Below are 21,793 nucleotides of genomic sequence, written 5' to 3' on the forward strand. Positions count from 1 at the left end.
GCGGCTTCCTACCAGAGACCCCTGCATTAGATCCCATATTCCAATGGTGGCCTGGTCCTATAATGAATTCTCTGGGTTCCAGTCAGGACTATCTGTCTTGCCACTTGTCTACTAATCTTAGGAGAACCGTGCATTTTTTGGTGTCCCCTTGCTTTGGGGTACAGAAGCAGCCCACAGCATCCCAATACCAAGCTGGTCTCTTTCAAGGGCTGTTGATTTCGTGTAACTAAGGATCAGTACAAACCGCCTTGGTTTTCTGTTTGCAATATCAGCACTTCTCCCCTTTTATTGGAAGCCCAAGTTACACTATTCCTACTGGAGCCCAAGGGTTGAAAGGAATCATAAAAACCGGCCAATTCACCACAGTGAGCTCCCTCTGAAACTTCACGCCTGCCAGGAAAGGTCAAGTGGAATTCTGTTCATAGATGCCTTTATCCACCACTCCATAGGTGATACCAATTAATCATAGCCACTCCTTTCCAACAACCTGTTCTAAGAGCAGACAGACTGCTGACTGTTACAGCTAACCAAGGCTGACCGAAAGATACATTAGGGGAAACAATTGAACCTTTGGGTAAACAGGAATTAAAATGTATGGTTTTTGCCTGGCTGGCGTGGCTCCGTGGTTAAGTGTAGACCTATGAACCAGGAGGTCACGATTACATTCTAGGTCAGATCACATGCCCAGGTTGCAGGCTGGATCCCCAGTCGGGAAAGTGCAGAAGGCAGCCAATCAATGATTCTCTCTCATCATTGATGTTTCTCTCTCTCTCTCTCTCTCTCTCTCTCTCTCTCTCTCTCTCTCCACCCCTCCCTTCCTTTCTGAAATCAATAAAATTTAAAAAAATAATAAAATGTATGGTTTCCCTTTGTTATTACAGGAGCACTTAAGGAAATTCTAAAACTTTGATCCTAATTATAATAATTTAGTTTGCTATTACACCAGGAATATGCAGTATGATATTTGTATACTTATTTAGCGGTTCCTATATTTTGTCTTGTTAATTCTCCTATTGCTCTAAGGTAGGCAGGGAAAGCTACCATATTTCCATTACCAATGATGTAACTGAGTCAAAGAAATTAATAACTTGTCCAAATGGGCTGTAAAAGGTATAAACAGGGCTAGAAAGCAGAAGTCTTTGACTCCTAGATCAGTATTTTTTCCTACTGAACATTGCTCATTCTGATATTTTTCATTTAAATAAAGAAGCTATTAACTAAGGAATATAGTACTCATACATGCAAAACATGGATGAATCTCAGAAACTTTATACTAAGTCAAAGAAGCCAGGCACGGAAGAACACATATTACATGGTTCTTATTATATAAAATGTCCAGACTGTAAATCTATAGAGACAGAAAGTAGATTAATGATTGGGTGGCAGGGGGCAGATAAATAACAGTCACTGTTAATGACAGTGAGTTCTGTTCTTAGGTGACAGAAATGCTCTAAGATTACATTGTGGTGATGATTATATAACTATAAATATACTAAAATCACTGAATTATATACTTAAAATGGGCGAATTTTATGATATTCAAATTATTTCTCATGAAAGCTATTTTTTAAAATTCAATAAAGACGAAAAAATATTATAGGCAAAATAATGTCATTAAAATATCTGCATAGTACTTATTATACCAAAGAGCATACTGGGGGGAAAAAACATTGAAGTTTTTTTCACTTGGAACAAATTTGAAAGTTGGTCAAATAAGTTTCTGGACAAAAATTAATGCTGAAGTAATTTATCTGAATTCTGTCTTCCAATATTTGTGACTGCTGACAAAAGTAAAGGACACTTTATTCTATGAGGTGGAAGGAAACCATTTAAGTGGACTGATTTGTGGGTCACAGTGACCTCTGAGCTGAATATTGTCAACTGAGATAAATTGTGCATTTTGGAGGTTATATTAGTGTGACCTAAACATAAAATTACAAAACTTATGTAAATAAACCTTTAAAAGTAAATTTAGTCTTTAAATTTTTATTTCATGTTTATTTTCCTATGAAAAAGGATTAAATCTTGGCATTAAGAGTCAGACTTCTATCGACAGTCTATTATTCACTCCTAAACCAGTATTAAACCATATGCACCATGGTTATCACTTGTATTTAAATTTTTAAGTGTCTATATTTCAAAGAATAAATAAAGAGAAAGTGTGGGGAAAACCAAATTAAAAGTATTTTATATAGAAAATTAATGATCATAAAGACTATATACCTGAATCAAAGTTGAAATTGTTCAAGGTTGATTTAAAATGAAAAAAAAAAAGAACATTTATTTAACTTTGGAAATGAAACAATTATATCAGAATTGGAATCAGAATTACAGTGTATTAAAGCCTAAAGGGGTCTCCAAAGACTATAAACACAGTGTATTATAGTCCAACAAATCAGTTGCCTAGGTGTGAACACATTATTCATCAGGGCTAAGTAGCATGTCAGAATCATCTGGCTAATGTATGTAGGGTCATCATCTTCTAATTCTTGGCCTAGAAAGCTTTCAATTAGTACCACATTATTGGGGGCAGAGGCTGGAAGACATAAAAGAAGTATACTTATATAGCTTAAAATAGAGAAAGATATTTATTCTAATAGTGAATTCTAAAAATAACAGGTATGAGAATAAAATATAAATTAAAACAGTATATAAAATATTAGAAGAACTTTAAAAATGTATTTATAAGAAAACACAACGATAATATAGTATTAAACATAAGTTTAAAGTTTCAGGGTATAAAGATTATATTTCTCCAAACTCATTTTACTAGGCCACCATTACCCTGATACCAACCAGATAAGGATACTACAAGAAAAGAAAAGAATGGGCCAATATCACTGATGAACACAGATAGAAAAATCCTCAATAAAATACCAGCAAACAGGGATTTGTTCCAGGATGCAAGGATGGTTCAACATCCCTAAATCAACCAATGTGCCCTACCACATTAATAAAATGAAAAATAAAAATTATATGATCATCTCCATAAATGCAAAAAAAAAGCGCTTGACACAATGCAAATCCATTTATGATAAAAAATTCTCACCAAAGTTGTTGTAGAGAGAATGCACCTCAACATAACAAGGGCCAAGGAGATGAGCATAAGTGTTGGTTTGCTTTCACTCCCTGCCATTTACAAGCTGGGGGGTTGAGGGGACGGACAGGCATGTTACCTTTCTGGCCTTGATTCTCTCTTCTGTAAGACATGATACTTATACTGGCTTTCCATGGTCACTGTGAGAATTGACAGAATTATCTTATATACAGTGCTAGCATGGTGACTAGTACATGTTAGGTCTTTAAAAATGTTCTTATGGTTAGTCTAGAGCCATGATGGCAAACCTATGACACGCACGTCAGAGGTGACACGCGAACTCATTTTTTTGGTTGATTTTTCTTTGTTAAATGGCATTTAAATATATAAAATAAATATCAAAAATATAAATCTTTGTTTTACTATGGTTGCAAATATCAAAAAATTTCTATATGTGACACGGCACCAGAGTTAAGTTAGGGTTTTACAAAATGCTGACACGCCGAGCTCAAAAGGTTCGCCATCACTGGTCTAGAGGCTAACCAATAAAGACATTTTTTAATTATTTGGCTCCAATCACTTGATATTTGGAACACCTAAGCTATTCATTGCTAATAGCTTAGTTTTGCTAAACCACTGCTTTTATCATATCATTCTCATGATTATCCATTCTCAGTGATTCCACACTGCCTTCAGGAAAAGATGCATGCTCCATAGCCTTACTGCCAAGACATCCATTCCTCTGAGGTAGAGAGAAACAAGGTGCCCAAAACACAATTTTAATCTTTTCCTTTGGGAAAATGGAGTGCCTGAAAACTTGGATTCACTTTGTAAACAGCATATGCTGTATTTTCCTTCAGTGCTCTAAGCCACCGGTCCACTGGGATAATGACACATTAAAGTAAATTCACTTTGTTTTCCTGAAGTCTTAAAACATCTTTAATATCCCCACTTGCCTTACCACTCTAAACAGACTAGGAAGAAAGGAATGACAGTGAACATTGATCACAGACAGCCATTGGCATAGTTACTAATAATTAGGCATATTTGCAACACAAGATAATAAAAAAAATAATTTTATTGTGATTTTAAGAGAAATAAAAATTTAGACATTTATTATGGACAGTTGCTAACATGCACACACACACACACACACACACACACACACACACATCTTTTACCTAGAACATCCTTTTGTAAGTCATGGCATCTGGTTTGCAGGTTCACTTCCTGTTGTTTAGACGCCTCAATCTGCTGAGACCTCAGAATGGCTGCATCTGACAACAACTTCAGGTTTTTCATTTCCTCTTCTAAGCATACCTTATTTCTGTGGGACACCGCCAGACTTTTATTTAGTATCTCTATTTCTGCAAAGAAAATTCAGAGTTTACAAACAGACAACACTGAATTATACTGTTCAAAAAGTGACTATTTTCTTTTAGAAAGTTAAAATTCATATTTGAAAGCCAAGATGACTTTTTCTGAGAGCATAATGACACCAAATCCAAAGCTTTTGTGGTTATTCTGAAAAAGAAAAAGAATTGTGTAGCTAAACTATGCATTATACCTTTTAGGTTGTTCGGGATTTTTTTTTGTCTTTAAATTGTACTAAATGGCAATTTGGCCTGCTTTTTAAATACTGACATAAATGAGTAACATATCTGTGTAATGTTCTGGATTTTACTGAAATTAAATTGTTTTCTTGGCAACATGATTCAGAAAGGTAAATTTAAATGTGCTAGCATGAGCTGGCTGGATGGCATTTCTAGGAGAGTAACTAGGATACATCTATACAAATTGAGTAAACTGATGAACAGAGAGGATCCAGAGACATGGAAGCATGGAACAGAGTGCAGAATCTCAGAGGGAAGGTGGGGGAGGGTGGCTGGGTGGGAGTTAATCAACCAAAGACCTTGCATGTATATATGCATAACCCATGGACATGGCCAATTAGGTGGTGAAAGTCTGGGGTGAGGGGTGGGGTTGGAGACATATGTAATACTTTCAACAATAAAGAATTTTTTTAAAAAATCAAATTTTGAAAAAAGATAGCAAGGGTGAAAAGGAATAAAAGGATGCAATGTCCAAAACTAATGAATTTATGGACATAAAGAATTAGTTAATATATTGTAAAGATTTTCACAATACTCTATCCCCTCAAAATGAGACCAGAATCTCATCATAGCAATCATTTGTCATTCTCCTATCTACTTAGATCAATAAAAATAGGCCTTCACAGCATTATGTAGATTTAAAGGTACTAATTTCATATAATTTCATGAGAAACGCATGGAGCATGTTATCCTTCAGAATGATAATTTATTATCAAGCTATCTTTTCATCAGCCTATTTAGCAATGCTGCCTTAAATCACAGTATTAAGATATACAAACACACACAATAATGACAAAGTACTACAAAATTTGTACAACCACAATTAATTGAAATGATGAATACGTGAAAATCTGGACAGCCTGCTTTTCCAGAGAGTTCATTTGGCATTCCTTTCCTTGCTTAGGTCATTCTGGGCCACATGATGGGTGTAACGTGTGATAAGATGTCAAAGGAGGTTGGCTGGGTTTATTTGGTTGTAGAGCCATTACAGCAAAAATAGCAGCCCCACGGGCCAGTGAGGACCAGAAGCAGAGATCAATGGGACAGATCCGCAGCAGGTAATATGGCCAGGAAATGCTGACAGGAGAAGGAACGCAGTATGCTGGAACAGGGAGCAGAGACCAGGGCACTATGTAGATTAAAGGAGGGGGATGAGTACAGTCAGGAACATGGTCCAAGGAGAGAGAAGCAAAGTGTCTTTCTGTGTGGAAAACGTTTGTCCGGAAGACAAAGTGGCATGTAAGACAGACTAGGTCAGTGATGGCGAACCTATGACACGCGTGTCAGAGGTGACACGCAAACTCATTTTTTTGGTTGATTTTTCTTTGTTAAATGGCATTTAAATATATAAAATAAACATCAAAAATATAAATCTTTGTTTTACTATGGTTGCAAATATCAAAACATTTCTTTATGTGACATGGCACCAGAGGTAAGTTAGGGTTTTTCAAAATGCTGACACGCCGAGCTCAGAAGGTTCGCCATCACTGGACTAGGTCATGAGCACAAAGGGTCTGGCACCTTCTGCACTTTTAATTCTTGCTCATAATGGAAAACTGGAGAAATAAATTGGCAGGAGCCATTGGGGTCTACCATATTCCAGTAATTACATAAAAATATTTTTCCTAAGGACACTTATATGCTTCTAAAAACTTACAGATGCACACACATTTGTGTGAGAAAAACTAACACACTAGTACATAGAGCTTTAGAAAGAAAGAATGTTGTAATTTTTCTTCAGATCTGAAAAGTCTTCCTGCGTATTTTTATAGCCATAAAGGTGGCGTCTTGTGACTAACTTGTTTGTACTGTACTCTAACCATCTATGCTTGAGTCAGCATGACACTGCAGAGGGGCACACGCTGCCAGAATGATACCGCTTAGGCTAGCAGGCTGACTGTTAGTGGGCACGACTGTCTGGCTCTAAACTAACTACTCATGTCAACATGGCTTTCTGTCTGACATTAAAAGAATAAGAATCTGCAATGCAGATTCATTTGTCAAATATATTCCAACACATGGGAAAGTACAGCAAGATTTCAAAACTAACAAGAGCTTCAATGTTTCCAACATGGAATTAAGAGAGTAAACTCAAGGGAGGTGTATTAACTCACCCACAGAGAACCACATATCCCTGTGGCAATCTGGTGTCAAATATTCAATCCTACCTTCGTCATTAATACAATTTCATGCTTGTCAGTCATGTGTCCCAATTTGGGGTTCAGAAATTATGATCTCCACCAGACCAACCTATTCCAGTCATTGTTCCCACCTTGTGCTTTCCTTGTTTTAGGACCACCTTCTGTATCTGTCTGAATTTAATTATTAAAATTTAAAAAGATATTGGTCATATACAAACTCATTTCTTGAAGGCATATATCATGTAACAAAATTAGGAAACTGAAGTTCTATGGTTAAAATTTCTTTTTTCTAACATTACACTATATAAAAAATTTAAAACATATAGAAAAGTGGGAAGAATTGTACATGAACACGAATATACACACCATGTAGATTCTTCAATTAACATTTTACTATATTTGCTTTCTCACATAGCTACCCATCTATCCATCTATCATATTTTATGTATTTCAATATAAATTGAGCCCTCAGTATACTTCACTCCTAAATACTTCATTCAGCATGCATATCAATAATTATCACTCAATATATAAATTCCTTACTTTTGAGTATAATTTACCTACAAAGAAATACACAAATCTCAAATGCAAAGTTTTTAACAAATGCACCCACTGTGTAACCCAAACCCCTATCAAATAGAGAGCAACACCACCATAGCAGAAAGTGCCCTGGTGCCCCTTTTCCAGTCAACCCTCCACTCTAAGATAATTAATGTTCTGATTTATCTTCCTCTGTAGAACAGTTTTGCCTAGTCTAGAACAGCCTATAAATGGAATCATACAATATGTGTTATTTGTGTAAGGCTAATTTTCAGGAAGTACAATATTTTTTAGATTTATCAAAGTTAACTCTATTATCAGCAATTCATTCTATAGTTCATCTTTTAAATTTTCTTTATTGATTAAGGTATTACATATGTGTCCTTATCTCCCCCTTGCCCACCCCACCCCCAGCTCATGCTCTCACCCCCCTGGAGTCTGTGTCCATTGGTTATGCTTACATGCATGCATACAAGTCCTTTGATTGATCGCTCCTCCCTACCTCCACCCTCCCCCTACTTTCCCTCTGAGGCTTGACAGTCTGATCGATGCTTCTCTGTCTCTGGATCTGGTTTTGTTCATCAGTTTATATTGTTCATTATATTCCACAAATGAGTGAGATCATGTGATATTTACCTTTCTCTGACTGGCTTATTTCGCTTAGCATAATGCTCTCCAGTTTTTTGAATATTTTATCTGTCTGTGACTTACCATTCATTTTCTTAATGGCATGTTTGATGAGCAGAAGTTTTAAATTTTGATGAAGTTTAACTTATCAATTTTTGTTCTTCTATAGCTCTTCATTCTATGTCCTATCCAAATAACTTCTATTGACTATCAATTTATGAAGACATTTTCCTATTTCTTATAATTTTAGCTTTTATACTTATGTGATTTATGTTGAATTAATTTTTACCTACTATGTGATGTAGAGATTAAGGTATATTTTTCCATATGGGTGTTCAGTTGTTACAGCATAATTTAGCGATAGACTTTCTTTTTCCCATTGGATTGTTTGGTGCCTTTGTTAAAAGTGAAATAATCATATAAATAGGGGCCATAATCTACCATCAGCATCCTATATCAGAGTGGTAAATTTCTCATAACCCATGAATCTGCACTGACACATTATTATCACCCCAAATCCACAGTTTACATTGATATTCACTCTTGCTGTTGTACATTCTATGGGTTTTGACAAATGTATAATGACATGTATCTACCATTATAGTATCATACAAAATATTCACTGCCCTAAAAATCCTTTGTGATTCATTGCCCTAAAAATCCTTTTTAGGTCTGAGGGAAAATTATAGCATTCTTTCTTTCTAAAGTTTTATGTACTTCATTACAACCTATCTATTCATCCTTCCCTCAAACCCTGGCAATTACTGATCCCTTTTCCATTTCCATAGTTTTGCCTTTTCCAGAATGTCATTTAGTTGGAATCTTACGGTACAGACTTTCAGACTGGCTTCTTTCACCTAGGAACATGCCTTCTCTCAATTTTTGACATTTTCACCATATGTGCCTTGTTTGGGTCATTCTACAGTATTTTGGGATAGTTATTTTGTCCCAAATTTATCATTGTTATCTGTGGGAAGGCTGACCTAATATAAGCTACTCAGCTATTAACAGAAGAAAAAGTTTTAAAATGCAAATCAGTACATATAACAGAAATAAACAGACTTCTGACCACAGCTTAAGAATAGATGTATCACAGCTTACCTTAGACCAGCCTATATTTACTGAATTTCAGGGTTTCGGTAAATCATAATGACCATCTAGTCTGTCAGCCAATAACAAGTTTAAAAGTTCATCATAAGTCCCATCACATAAAATGCAATATCAGTATTTCATTACTCACTACGTACTACTTACATAGAAAAAAGACAATTACATTATGTATGTAACAAACCTGTCAAGGCTGTTTTACTTATGTATTTAATTTGAAGAAAAACTTCTCCTTTCAGTGAAGTCCAGTTTTGAAAATGGTCATATATTTCATTTTTAATGCTGGTTATTTCCCTTTTAGTAAAAGTAAGTAATGAAAGAGTCTTATTCCAGAAATATTTGTATTCCTTCAATCTTTGACTGTAAGGTAGTAAAAACAAAAGATTTTAAAAATTGCAAGCACAGTAACAAATATTTCTTTGAAAAATAGTTTTCTTTAAAAAAATGGGTTTAGAGTGACTATAATCTACTGTCTAAATAGGGACAATTTTGAAAGTGATGTGCTGTTTGTATTTTGCTGAGATGACAGATAGAAACTGGAAACATCCCAGAAAGCCTAAGGTTTTCCTAACTCATTTCCATTTTGTTATCATTTTAACTATAAAGACCACTATTTTTATATGCAACTAGAGGCCCAATGCACGAATTTGTGCATGGGTGGGGTCCAGCCGGCCCGGCCCGATCAGGGCCGATTGGGTCGGGCTAGAGGGAGGAGACTAGGGAGGTTGGCCAGCCCCAGGTCGAACTCCCAGTCTAACTCTCAGTTGAGGGGATAATTTGCATATTAGCTTTTTATTATATAGGATTATTATATAGGATGATTCTATTAATCTTTTAAAATTAATTTAACAGCAAACATTAAGTGAAGAAAATTAGGTCAAAAGTGACTTAGTCATAGAGCCTATATGAGAATGTTGTGTTCCTAGATAGCATTCTTCCAGCATACCATGGTTCCACAGGCAGTTTAAAACCTGGGGTAATAATAACAAAACCTTTAAAAATGACTAATCCAGTGCTGCTTCACGAAATGCCATAGCGCAACATAATCACAGTGATTTTTTTTTTTAAACTTCAGATGTCCTGGCTATAATTTACCTAAAATCAAGGAAGATGCAGACACAGACCTGGGAGTTATCACCAAAAAGATAATGAGTGAAGCCATGGAGCTGTAATTATTTGGTTATTATTTATCCCCCTGAGTAGACTAAGATCTATGATGCGAACGCTATATATGTCTGTCTTGTTCATCACAATCTCCCTAGCACCTAGCACAGTACATGCTCAACACATATTGACAAATAAATAAATGAATGAAAAAATAGATGACTCAGTTGGAAGAATGAAGAAGCAAGAACTGCTGAGGATAAAACAATGGACAACACTAACATTTATGGGACTTAAACAGAAAAGAATTCCTCAAAGGAGACTCGGGAGGCACAACCAGTGAGTTAGAAGAAAACCAAAATAATATTATCAGGAAAGACAGGGGATAAGACAATTTAAGGGAGAAAGTAGTGGCCAGTGTTTGAGGCCCCAGATAAAGGCTGAAAAGACTCTATTGTATCTGGTATTAAGGGGGCATTAGGTGATCTCAGAGAGAGGCATTAGGTAGGAAAGAACTGAACAGCAAAGCAGAAGTGAGTAAACAGGGGGCTATGCAGTAGCTACAATTCAGAACACTGACTGAGGCACCAAGAAGAGAAAGAGGACGATACAGAGCAGAATGGTGTGTTAGAATGGGGGACACCTGCACGTGTGTACACAGCTGGGCACAGTATTTGTGCAGTCACATAGGCTAAACAGACAGGAGATGCACTCATTTCTTGTGCAAAGTCCTAGAAAGGACGGATGTAAAACAGAGACTAAAAGATTAGCTTTTGCCAGGAAGAACAGGGGTGGTGTGATTATGGGTGGTAATGAAGGCCCACCTAGTGATCAGAAGCCACAGGGGACGCCGCAATCAGCAGGCAGAGCTGGGAGCCGAGAGAGAAGTTGATTTCAAAAAAGGACAGAAAGAGTCCAAATAGACCACTAACTGAAGAAAGCCAAAAGTGAGGATGGGAAACCTGAATGTGGAGCCAGAAACGGGCAGAGGCAGACAAGAGCTATGAACCACGTCAAGGTTAAAGGGCTAATGGGCCTGGTGTAAGGCAGCTGCTGGAAGCAGGCCATGTACAGGCTCTCGAGTGATACAGAACAGACTGGATGAGGACGCAGGTGCCTCTGTCGGGAGAAAGGCAGAAAACAGAAAATTCAAACTTCTTAGTTAAGAGCAGATCCATTTTTGTGAGGCCTAAATCTTATATGATTGGTGGTGGGTGGGGGGAGGGCTTTCTCGAAAAAAAAAGAATACAAAAAACGATGACGTACAAAATTAGGTTTAAAAGTGTGTAATTAGTTATAGAATGAGAAAAATCATTAAATTTAAAAATAAGAATTTTAAAGTTGATAAATTCCATCAATATCACAAAATAAAGGAAAATATAATTTTTTAATAAGTAACAGTTCCAAAATACTTTTGCCTATAATTTTTTGCTTCATGCTCTATAAGTACCTCTTCATATGAGAATCATTTTATAATAATATTTTCTATGGAAAAAATATAAAGATTATACAGCCTTTCATCTAGCATGGCCATTAGCTTTTTATTATTGATAGTTTAGAAAAATTCTTTCAGTTTCATAGCTAACTATTGATAATGTCATTTAAATACTAATTGCTGTCATATTTGGAAAAATCCTTATCAAAATTTTTCATAGATGATTATAAGATTTTTGGCATTTCAAGTTTTTTGGGAAAATAACTAGTCTTAAATTATCTTTGAAAGAATGAAATGCACCCTAGCTGGTTTGGCTCAGTGGATAGAGCGTCGGCCTGTGGACTGAAGGGTCCTGGGTTCGATTCCAGTCAAGGGCACATGCCCAGGTTGCAGGCTCAATCCCCAGTAGTGGGCGTGCAGGAGGCAGCCAATCAATGATTCTCTCTCATCATTGATGTTTCTATCACTCTCTCCCTTTCCCTTTCTCTCTGAAATGTGTGTGTGTGTATATATATATATATATACACACACACACACACACACACACACACACACACATATATATATATATATATATATATATATTGGCTTAAAAAGAAAAAGAATGAAACTCATGAACCAGTTTATCTTAGATGTCCTTGATGTGGTATAATATGACTTTTATGTTATATTCAGTGATGTTAGTAGTTTTTGTCAAATCAGCAAGAAATGTAAATATTTCTCCAAAGTATTTAAATAATTAACTATTCTTCATTAAATGGATTATGAAATACTCTAAGAGCTCTTATTGAAAAAAGTATTTCTCTTAATTCATTTGCTTGTGATGTAACATGAAAAAGCATCATTACCATTTGTTTATGCCAGAATAATTTCTATTGCAGAAATTGCTTATTTTTATTGCTTTTATTCCATTAATTTTTAAAAATTCATGAATATCCAAAATTTTAGTCTGTAGTTCCTTAATTGTGCTATTGAAGCATTCTAAAATGTCTTTCTAAATGGCAGTTATAACAGAGTATTCCCAACTCATCTTTCCCTTACAGCCCCCAAATGCTTATGACTATTCCAATGGCATATTGATGTTAGAAGTGTAAAAGAGGAGAAATCAGAGTAGAAAAAGACAGAATTTTTAATCAATTACTATCAAACTATCTTACTTTGCTGGGGGCCCTTCAAGAACCTTGAAAGGGGGTCCTGAGTAAGGGGTTCTGAAACTTAAACATTATTTCATTCACAGTAAATCTGCACGTTGTGATATCCTTAGTTTTCTCTGTGAAATATGAGGCAAGACAGAGCTACTGAGAGATGCGTAGCACCGGGAAGTCTAAACAGAACAGTGAGGATTTAGAATAGTATTGGAGGGCCTGGTGTTTAACAATCTGTGCATTAGAATGAAGACTGAGGGCTTTAAGGATAATTAAATGAACAGAGGTAAAAGGAGTTGAAGTATAGTAAACTCCTCTAGGCAGAAACATCCTCTATGTAGAAACATTCTCTATGGAGAAGCATCTTCTATATCCTATACACACACACACACACACACACACACACACACACATACTAAAACTAATAAGTGGGTTCATCAAAGTCACATGCATACATGATCCACATGCAAAAATCATTTTTATGGCTGCATAACAGCAATAAATCCCCCCCCAAATTTAAGAAAACAATACCTTTCATAACCAGATGAAAGAGAACAAAACACCTAGAATAAATTTAGTAAAACGAGTGCAGACTTGTATATTAAAATCAAACATTTCTCAGAGAACTAAAGATCTCAATAGAAAGACATACCATGTTCATGAATTAAGATTCAATATTTTTAAGATGAAAATTAAATTGATCATCAGAATCAATGCTATACCTATCAAAATCCTAGCATGCTATTTTGCAAGAATGAATAAGCTGATCCTAAAATGTATATGGAAGCGCAAGGGACCCATAATAGCCAAAACAATCTTCAAAACAAAGAAATTTGGAGGACTTATATTTCTTGATTTCAAAATTTTCTAAAAACTACAGTATTCAAGAGAGCGTGGTACTGACATAAGAACAGACATATAGATTAATGGAATAGAATAGAGTCCAGAAATAATTCCCTACATTTATAGTGCATTTATTTTAGGTAAAGGCACCAAGACAATTCAATAGGGAAAGAATAGTCTTTTAAACAAATGATGCTGGGACAATTGAACATCCACATGAAAAAAAGATGAATTTAGATCCTTGCCATACATCAGTCATAAAATGTAAGAGCTAAACTATAGAAGTGTCAGAAGAAACTACAGGAGAAAATCTTTGTGACCTTTGGCTAGTCAGAGTTCTTAGATACATTATCAAAAACATAACCCATTAAAGAAAACATTGATACATTTTATTTTATTAAAAATAACTTTTCCTCATCAAAATAGACTGTTACAAAAATGAAAACATGAACAATAGGCTGGGAGAAAATATTTGAAAGTCATACTTCAAATAAAGGACTTCACCCAAAACATATAAAGAACTCTTACAATCCTATAATAAGAAAACAGACCATTGACAAACTAGGCAAAATATGTTAATGGATATTTTACCAAATAAATACGCAAATGGTTAATAAGCACAAGAAAAGGTGCTCACCATCATTGGTCATTTGGGAAACACAAACCAAAGCCACAATGAAATATCATGTCACACCCACTAGGATGGGTATAATAAAAAAGACAGACAATAAGACGTGTTTGCAAGAATTCAGAGGATCTATAATCCTCATTCCTTGTGGGACTATAAACTGGTGCAGCCACATGGAAAATACTTTGGCAGTTTCTTAGAAAGCTAACTTTAAATTTACCGTATAATTCAGTAATGCCACACTTAGGGATTGACCCAAAAGAAATAAAACATACATCCAAAGACTTGTACGGTAGCATTATTCATAAGTGTCAAGTGGAAAGAATCCAAAAGTCCACCAACTGGTAAATGGATGAGTAAATTGTGGTATATCCGCACAATGGAAACGATTAAAGCAATAAAAACAGAAACAAAGTGCTGATGCATGATACAACATGAATAACTCCCAAAAACATAGTGATAGAAGCCTGATGTAAAAGACCACATATGATATGATTACACATATCTGACATGTCCCCAAAAGTGCAAATTTATAGAAACAGGAAGAAGGTTGCCAAGACTGGTGGTAAGAGCAGAGATTAAATGCAAATGGCATGAAGATCTTTGTGGGTTGCACAACTCAGTAAGTTTACTAAAAATCATTGCATTGCCACTTAAAATGTGTGGATTTTATAGTATGCAATTAGGTCTCAATAAAGCTGCTTTTTAAAAAGTCAAGTGATTTAACTATGGGATTAAGACAAGAAAAAAAAAAAGCCAAAAAATGGTTGGGAAAAATCAGAGAAAAATACTGGAAACCTTAATGAGGCTGAAGAGTTGACTTGAAAGTAAGAGAGCAATGAGGAGAGATTTTTGGGAACTGGCATGAAAAATTTCAAAGATGACAGAGTCTAAATAGTTTTGCAAATAAAAATGACAAGTACTTTATATTTCAAACAATTTTTGAAAGATTAATAATAGGAATCTTTTAAAAGTAAATATAGGTAACTTAGAAGACTTGTGCCAAAGCTATTGTAGAAGCCAAGCTTGAATACTGATCATCCTGATGGAAATGGCGAGTTGGGTTCAACTGCTGACTCAATACTAGATTTCTAGGAAACAGCAGAGAAGACAAAAACGGTCACTTGTTTTGTGAGTAGACTCATTTATTATTCAAAGATTATTTATTGCACATCATGCATGTGCAAGGCATTTATGAAAGGTAAATAGCCAGCAGGTTATCACCAGGTGGTGTGTAAAAAATTATTAGCCCAGCCCTGGCTGGTGTGGCTTAGTTGGTTGGAGTGTCGTCCCCTACACCAAAAGATGGTGGGTTTGATTCCCAATCAGGGCACATACCCAGATTGCAGGTTCAATCGGGGCACATGCAGGAGGCAACCAATCATTATTTTTCTCTCACATGGACGTTTCTCTCTGTCTCTCTCCCTTATTCTCTCTAAAATCAATTTTAAAAAAAATTATTAGCCCCCCACTTTAAGCAATAAAAAAAAATTTAAAAAACATAGATGTTGTATTATAGAATTGTACACCTGAAACCTATGTAATTTTATTAACCAAGGTCACTCTAATAAATTCAATTAAAAATAAATAAATAAATAAACAAAAATAAAAAGTCAAAAAAATTATTAGACCCCCAAATTTTTGAAAATAGAACAATGTTTCTGGCAATAAGTAGTAGATGAGAAAAAACGAAAAAGAACCTAATGTTTAAAACATTCATCCAGCATATTTTTTAGTCATCCTGACCCTGTGTCTATTTGTAATGTTCACTTAACTTACTTTCCTTTTCTAAGAGCTAAAAAGTTACTCAATTTAAAAATTCATTCTTTCTAATATTCTCTATATATTCAATTCCCTTTAAGAGTTAGAAAAGAAAATGTACTTTAGAACACTGGATTTTAACTTTAGGTATCATAAACCTCCAAAGACTATACACAAGCAGAATTAATATCATTTATGTTGAAGATTTCTAAATTTAGCATTTTTATTACTATATTTAGAAAGTTTCACTATTCTATTATTTTTTTATGCCAGGAAATAAAACACACCAAGAAATACTGGTCAAAGGGAAAATGTATTATTTACTGTGTTTTCAATCTGAAAGTCAGTGCAAAATAAGAACAATGTGTTTGCCTGATTTAAATTTTATTGGTAAAACTATTCAGTTGTGATCATGGTAAAAAAAACAAAACAAAACAAAACAAAAAAACAAGTGAAGTTATTTCAACTTTTTTCAACCACACTGAATATAGAAACTATACTACTACATGGTGTTTGAATGTTTATAAAGTTAGTATTAAATGTATCTTTTCAACCTTTATAATTTTCAATTAAGTAAAGATAATCTTACCTGAAGACTTGTGATTGTCTCTGTTTAATATTTAACTCATGTTGTAAATGATTCAATTCTTTCTGTAGTCTTTGAATTTCATTTTGCTGATTTTTTAACTGCATGCTTCCAGCTTGGATTCTAAAATTTAAACAAACACATCTATTACAAGCCTAAGTATTTCCTCATGCATACTTTCTTAAATTAATATTTAAGCCGAAACCGGTTTGGCTCAGTGGATAGAGCGTCGGCCTGCGGACTGAAGGGTTCCAGGTTCGATTTTGGTCAAGGGCACGTACCTGGGTTGCGGGCACATCCCCGGTGGGAGATGTGCAGGAGGCAGCTGATCGATGTCTCTCTCATCGATGTTTCTAACTCTCTATCTCTCTCCCTTCCTCTCTGTAAAAAATCAATAAAATATATTTTTAAAAAATTAATATTTAAATACACTTTAAATAAAAATAAATAAAAGAAGAAAACTGTGCATCTCTCTATATATTTAATGGGTGTATAGAAAAAGTATGGAGAGACACATATCAAACAGCCATTACCCCTGGGAGGACAGTAAAACTGATGGGCAGTGGACAAAGAACACTCAAGGGAGGTATAACTTTTACTATCTTTCTTTTGTACTGTTTGAATTTTTACAATGAACACATATTTTTACTTGAAATATGAAGTTAAATGTAACTAAAGAAATATAAACCTATTTTTATTCAAGTAAGACATAGATAACTTAAAATGTCAATTATTAGATTAAAAGTTTTAAGAAAAAAGTGATCCTTGACCTTTACCCCAATTCCCACTGCCCAAACCAACTACTTTAACTTTCTTCCTGTTTATATTTACTTCTATAATTAAATACTATGCTTGTACTGTTATTTATTAATATTTCATTTTAGGTATTATCTAGTGAATTGCAATTTAGTTAAGATATGGTTCTGCTACATATAACTGAGACCTGAATATGATGGCTAAAGATACAAGAGTGTATTATCTTGCATAAAACCAATGTACTGGTAGCCAGTCTAAAGTTGATATGGTAGCTTTATAGTGCCATCAAGGCCTCAGGATCCTTCCAACTCTCTGTTCTACATCTTTGGTGCATGTAGTTTATTTTCATAGACGATGATAATGGCAGAAATTCCATCAATTACTTTCCCATTCCAGACCACTGGCAGGAAGAGAATAATGGCCCACTCCGTGCCTTTTAAGGAGATTTCTGGAAGTAGCATTAAATACTTCTGCTAAACTTAGACACATGGCAATACCTAGCTGCAAGTGAAGCTGGGAAATGTAGTTTTAACTGGGAAGATTAGTCCCCAAATATATATCCACAGTTCTATTACTAAGGAGCAAGGGAGAATGAATATTAGGGTAGGCAGCCAGCAGTCTCTACCACAATCCTAATGAAAGTTGACCTTCCTACACATATCTACACACCTCCACTCCTGTACATACACACGCAGCATTCCTGTCCTCATCCTCCCAATAATGATCAATCTTTTATTCAGTAATTACATTATTCTTCACTAATGAGCCACATGTTATGCCATGATCACATTTCTTTTCTTGTACATGTTTTGTTGGCCCCATGGATTAAAGACCATCTCCTTTTCTTCTTTCTCAGTTCTCTGTGTACCTACCACTGATACTTCTTGCGAATCTGACAGGTCTGATTCTCTTCTCTCAGCACCTTGACAGCCAGTAGATAATCCTTCCATATCATTTCTTTTCCAGAAGACAGCCTTCCTAGAGCTCTCCATTCCCCTGCTCTAGTCCGGGTTATGCTCTGGTTAGACTATTCAACTGTCATCAGAGGACTCCACTCCCATATCATTTCAGGGACTCTTTCATGTGAGATCTGCATTCTGGTTCGAAAGTCTTCCTTCTTGGTTTACTCCTTTGAGGTGGAATAAGCCCTCGAGGATCGTTCTGTGCATTGGGAGATACATTTGAGACCTTGAATAACTGAAACTGTCTTTCTTTTATCTTAGACTGGACACTTTGGCTGGATTCGGAATTACAAATGAGAAAAATATTCTTCTATATAAAATTAGGGCACGGTTCTACTGTTTCCTAACTTCCGCTGCTGCTTCTGAAAAGTCCAATGACGTTTTAATTCTTGCTGCTCTGAATGATACATGGAAGGCCCTTCATATTCCATATCTACCTCGATTCAGAAGCTTTGAGATCTTTCTCTTTTACTTTGTATTGTAAATTTGATCATAATATATCCTCATGTTAGTCTTTTGCCATCCTCACTGTGCTGGGCACATGGTATTTGCTTTGAAAACTGATTTCTTTAGTTCCAAGAATTTTCTGCTAGGATGTATAATTCCCTCCTCCTCCATTTTCTCTGTTTTCTTTTTGGAGCATTTTTATTTTGTTTTGGGTCTGAGATCTCTTGGAAATATCTTCAGATTTTCATAACCTTTCTTTATCATCTTACCAATTTTGACATTTTGTTCCACTTTCATTATTTTCCATCCTGCCTAAAAATTTTAATTTCAGCTATCATATTTTAATTACAATTCTTAGTAAGGTAAGGTTGCCATTTTACTACCCCTTGTTCTTACTTTGTGAGTACAATTTCTTGCCTTTTTGAATATACAGTATATTAAGTATAGTGTATTTTTAAAGTTTTCTGCAGCTCACCACATTGTTTTTTTCCTTTGTTTTGCTTTTGTCTTTCAAATCTAAGGCTTCCCTTAAAAATATGAAGATCCTTACTTAAATGAAAGACTTAAACCCATAAAACTACTAGAAGAAAAAATAGACAATAAACTCTGACATTTCTCTTAGCAATATTTTTTTTTCCTGATATATCACAAACAAAAGAAGAACCAAACAAATGGAACTACATCAAACTAAAAAGTTTTGCACAGTAAAGGAAACCATCAACAAAATGAAAAGAAGACCTAGTAAATGGGAGAAGATATTCGCCAGTGATAAGGGGTTAATATTCAAAATTTATAAAGAATTAATACCATTCAACATCCAAAAAACAAACAATCCAATTTAGAATTGGGCAGAGGACCTGAACAGACACTTCTCCAAGGAGGACATACAATGGCCAATAGACATATGAAAATATGCTCAATATCACTAATCATCAGAGAAATGAAAACTAAAACCACAGTGAGATATCACCTCACACCTGTCAGAATGGCTATCATTAATAAATTAACAAACAAGTGTTGATGAGGATGTGGAGGAAAAAAAAACCCTTGTACACTGTTGGTGGGAATGCAGATTTGTGCAGCCACTGTGCAAAACAGAATGGAGGTTCCTTAAAAAGTTTATAATGGAACTGCCTTACAACCCAGCAATTCCACTTCAGGGTATATATTCAAAGAAACCAAACACATTAATTTGAAAAAATATATGCACCTCTATGTTCATTGCAGCATTTACAATAGCCAATATATGGGAGTAACCCAAGTGCCCACCAATAGACAAGTGGATTTGAAAAAGTGGTGGTACATACATAAAATGGAATTATTACTTGGTCACAAAAAAAGAAATTTTACTATTTGCGACAACATGGATGAGCCTAGAAGATATTATGCTAAGTGAAATAAGTCAGACATAGAAAGACAAATACTATATGAACAAAGTTAACGAACAAACAAATTAAAACAGACTCATAGACACAGATAACAGATTGATAGCTGCCAGAGGGGAGAGGGCCAGGTGAAAAAAAGTAAAGACATTAAGAAGCACAAATGGGTAGTTACAAAATAGTCACAGGGATGGAAAGCACAACATAGAAAATATAGTCAATAGTATTGTAATAGCTATGTAATAGCCAGGTGGGTACTTGAACTATCAGAGGATCACTTTGCAAATTATATGGTTGTCCAACCACTATGCTGCAGAGCTGAAACTAATATAAAATAATATTTAATGTCAACTGTAACTGAAAAATGAAATTTTAAAGAATCAAAATAAAATTATAGCTGTAGAAAAAAGCCTGAAGATCTTTTGTTGTCTATTCATATTTATGAATGAAGCATTTAAAGGACAATTTATCCAGTTTCTATAAGGAATGTATAAAATCAAAGTTCAGGAAAATATATACAAGACAGATGCTTCAAAATGATGAAATATATATTAATATTAATAAATAGCAAAACATTAAATGGGTCAACCCTTTCACTTTCATAAAATTTCCAATCCACCAAGAAAAATGATAATCATGAACTTTTGTATACCAAAACATACTTCAAAATATGTAAAGAAAAGTCCAATAAAAACAAATTAATGAAGATATATTAACACATTTCTCACAGAAATGGACAATGACATGACAAATAGTTAAAGATATTGAGGATTTGAATAACCTAATTAACAAGCTTGATGTAGGGATATAACTGGAACATATATCTAATAATTATTTTTTTCTAAACAGATAATCATAAAAATTGATAATGTAATCAGCCACAATTGAAATTTTAATATGTTCTCAAAAAGAAAAAATATACATGTCCACATTCATTGCCCACAACAAAATTACAGGAAAATTTTAAAACGAAAAGGTAGTAAAAATCTATATACATGGAAACTGAAACATATATCTAATAAACTTTGGGCCAAAGAGAAAATAAAAATGGAGATTATAAACTATTAAGCAATAAATGATAATGAAAACACTATATATTAAAGTATCCAGAGGAAAACATACCTTTAAATGCATTTATTTTTAAAAAATGAGTGGATATTCTGAATGTCATGATCCAGGAGAAAGGTACAAATGGCAAAAACAATGCATGTTCAGAAGCAAGGCCACCCCAGTAGCAATGAGCATATCCACTGTCTACATCTTGGTTTCTCAATACCATTCTCCAATCAGAGAACCCAAGCCATAATTAGTGTCATTATAGGGTTGGCATGGGAAAAATTTAAGATGAACCTAGAATATTTTATGGTGCCAGGAAGTAAGGAAGAGCCCAGAGGAACACAGGGACATGTTGAAAGGATATAAGTGTCACCTGAGAGGACTACTAATGGCCCAAACTGGAATAATTGCACAACAGAATAAATAACTATAGCACTGGATTATAACCCACAAAATAAAAGTGAATGAGTTTACATGGATAGTAATAAATAACTAAATAGATAAATAAATGAAAGAGAAGGAACTGCTCTTTCTCACAGAGAAATTTCAATTAATAAATGTAGAAGAAATGAAAAAGAAAACCATCATTAGAAGAGCAAGTAATAACTAATGCAGGCAAAATC

General features: G+C 34.7%; 1 protein-coding gene across 2 annotated transcripts in view; it reads right to left on the reverse strand.

The window, feature by feature from the left end:
- LEKR1 (leucine, glutamate and lysine rich 1) overlaps positions 1–21,793 on the reverse strand; it is a 118,415-nt gene that overhangs the window by 55,271 nt on the left and 41,351 nt on the right. For both annotated transcript variants that reach the window (XM_070403653.1, XM_070403654.1), the window contains 3 exons: positions 16,571–16,690; positions 9,250–9,425; positions 4,219–4,404 (listed from right to left, as the gene is read on the reverse strand). In XM_070403653.1, coding sequence (XP_070259754.1) covers positions 4,219–4,404; positions 9,250–9,425; positions 16,571–16,690 — 482 coding nt within the window. The remainder of the gene's footprint in view (positions 1–4,218; positions 4,405–9,249; positions 9,426–16,570; positions 16,691–21,793) is intronic.

This window comes from Myotis yumanensis, unplaced genomic scaffold (assembly GCF_028538775.1).
Source record: "Myotis yumanensis isolate MYYU_CA2020_CCGP unplaced genomic scaffold, mMyoYum1.0.hap1 SCAF_2, whole genome shotgun sequence".
NCBI lineage: Eukaryota > Metazoa > Chordata > Mammalia > Chiroptera > Vespertilionidae > Myotis > Myotis yumanensis.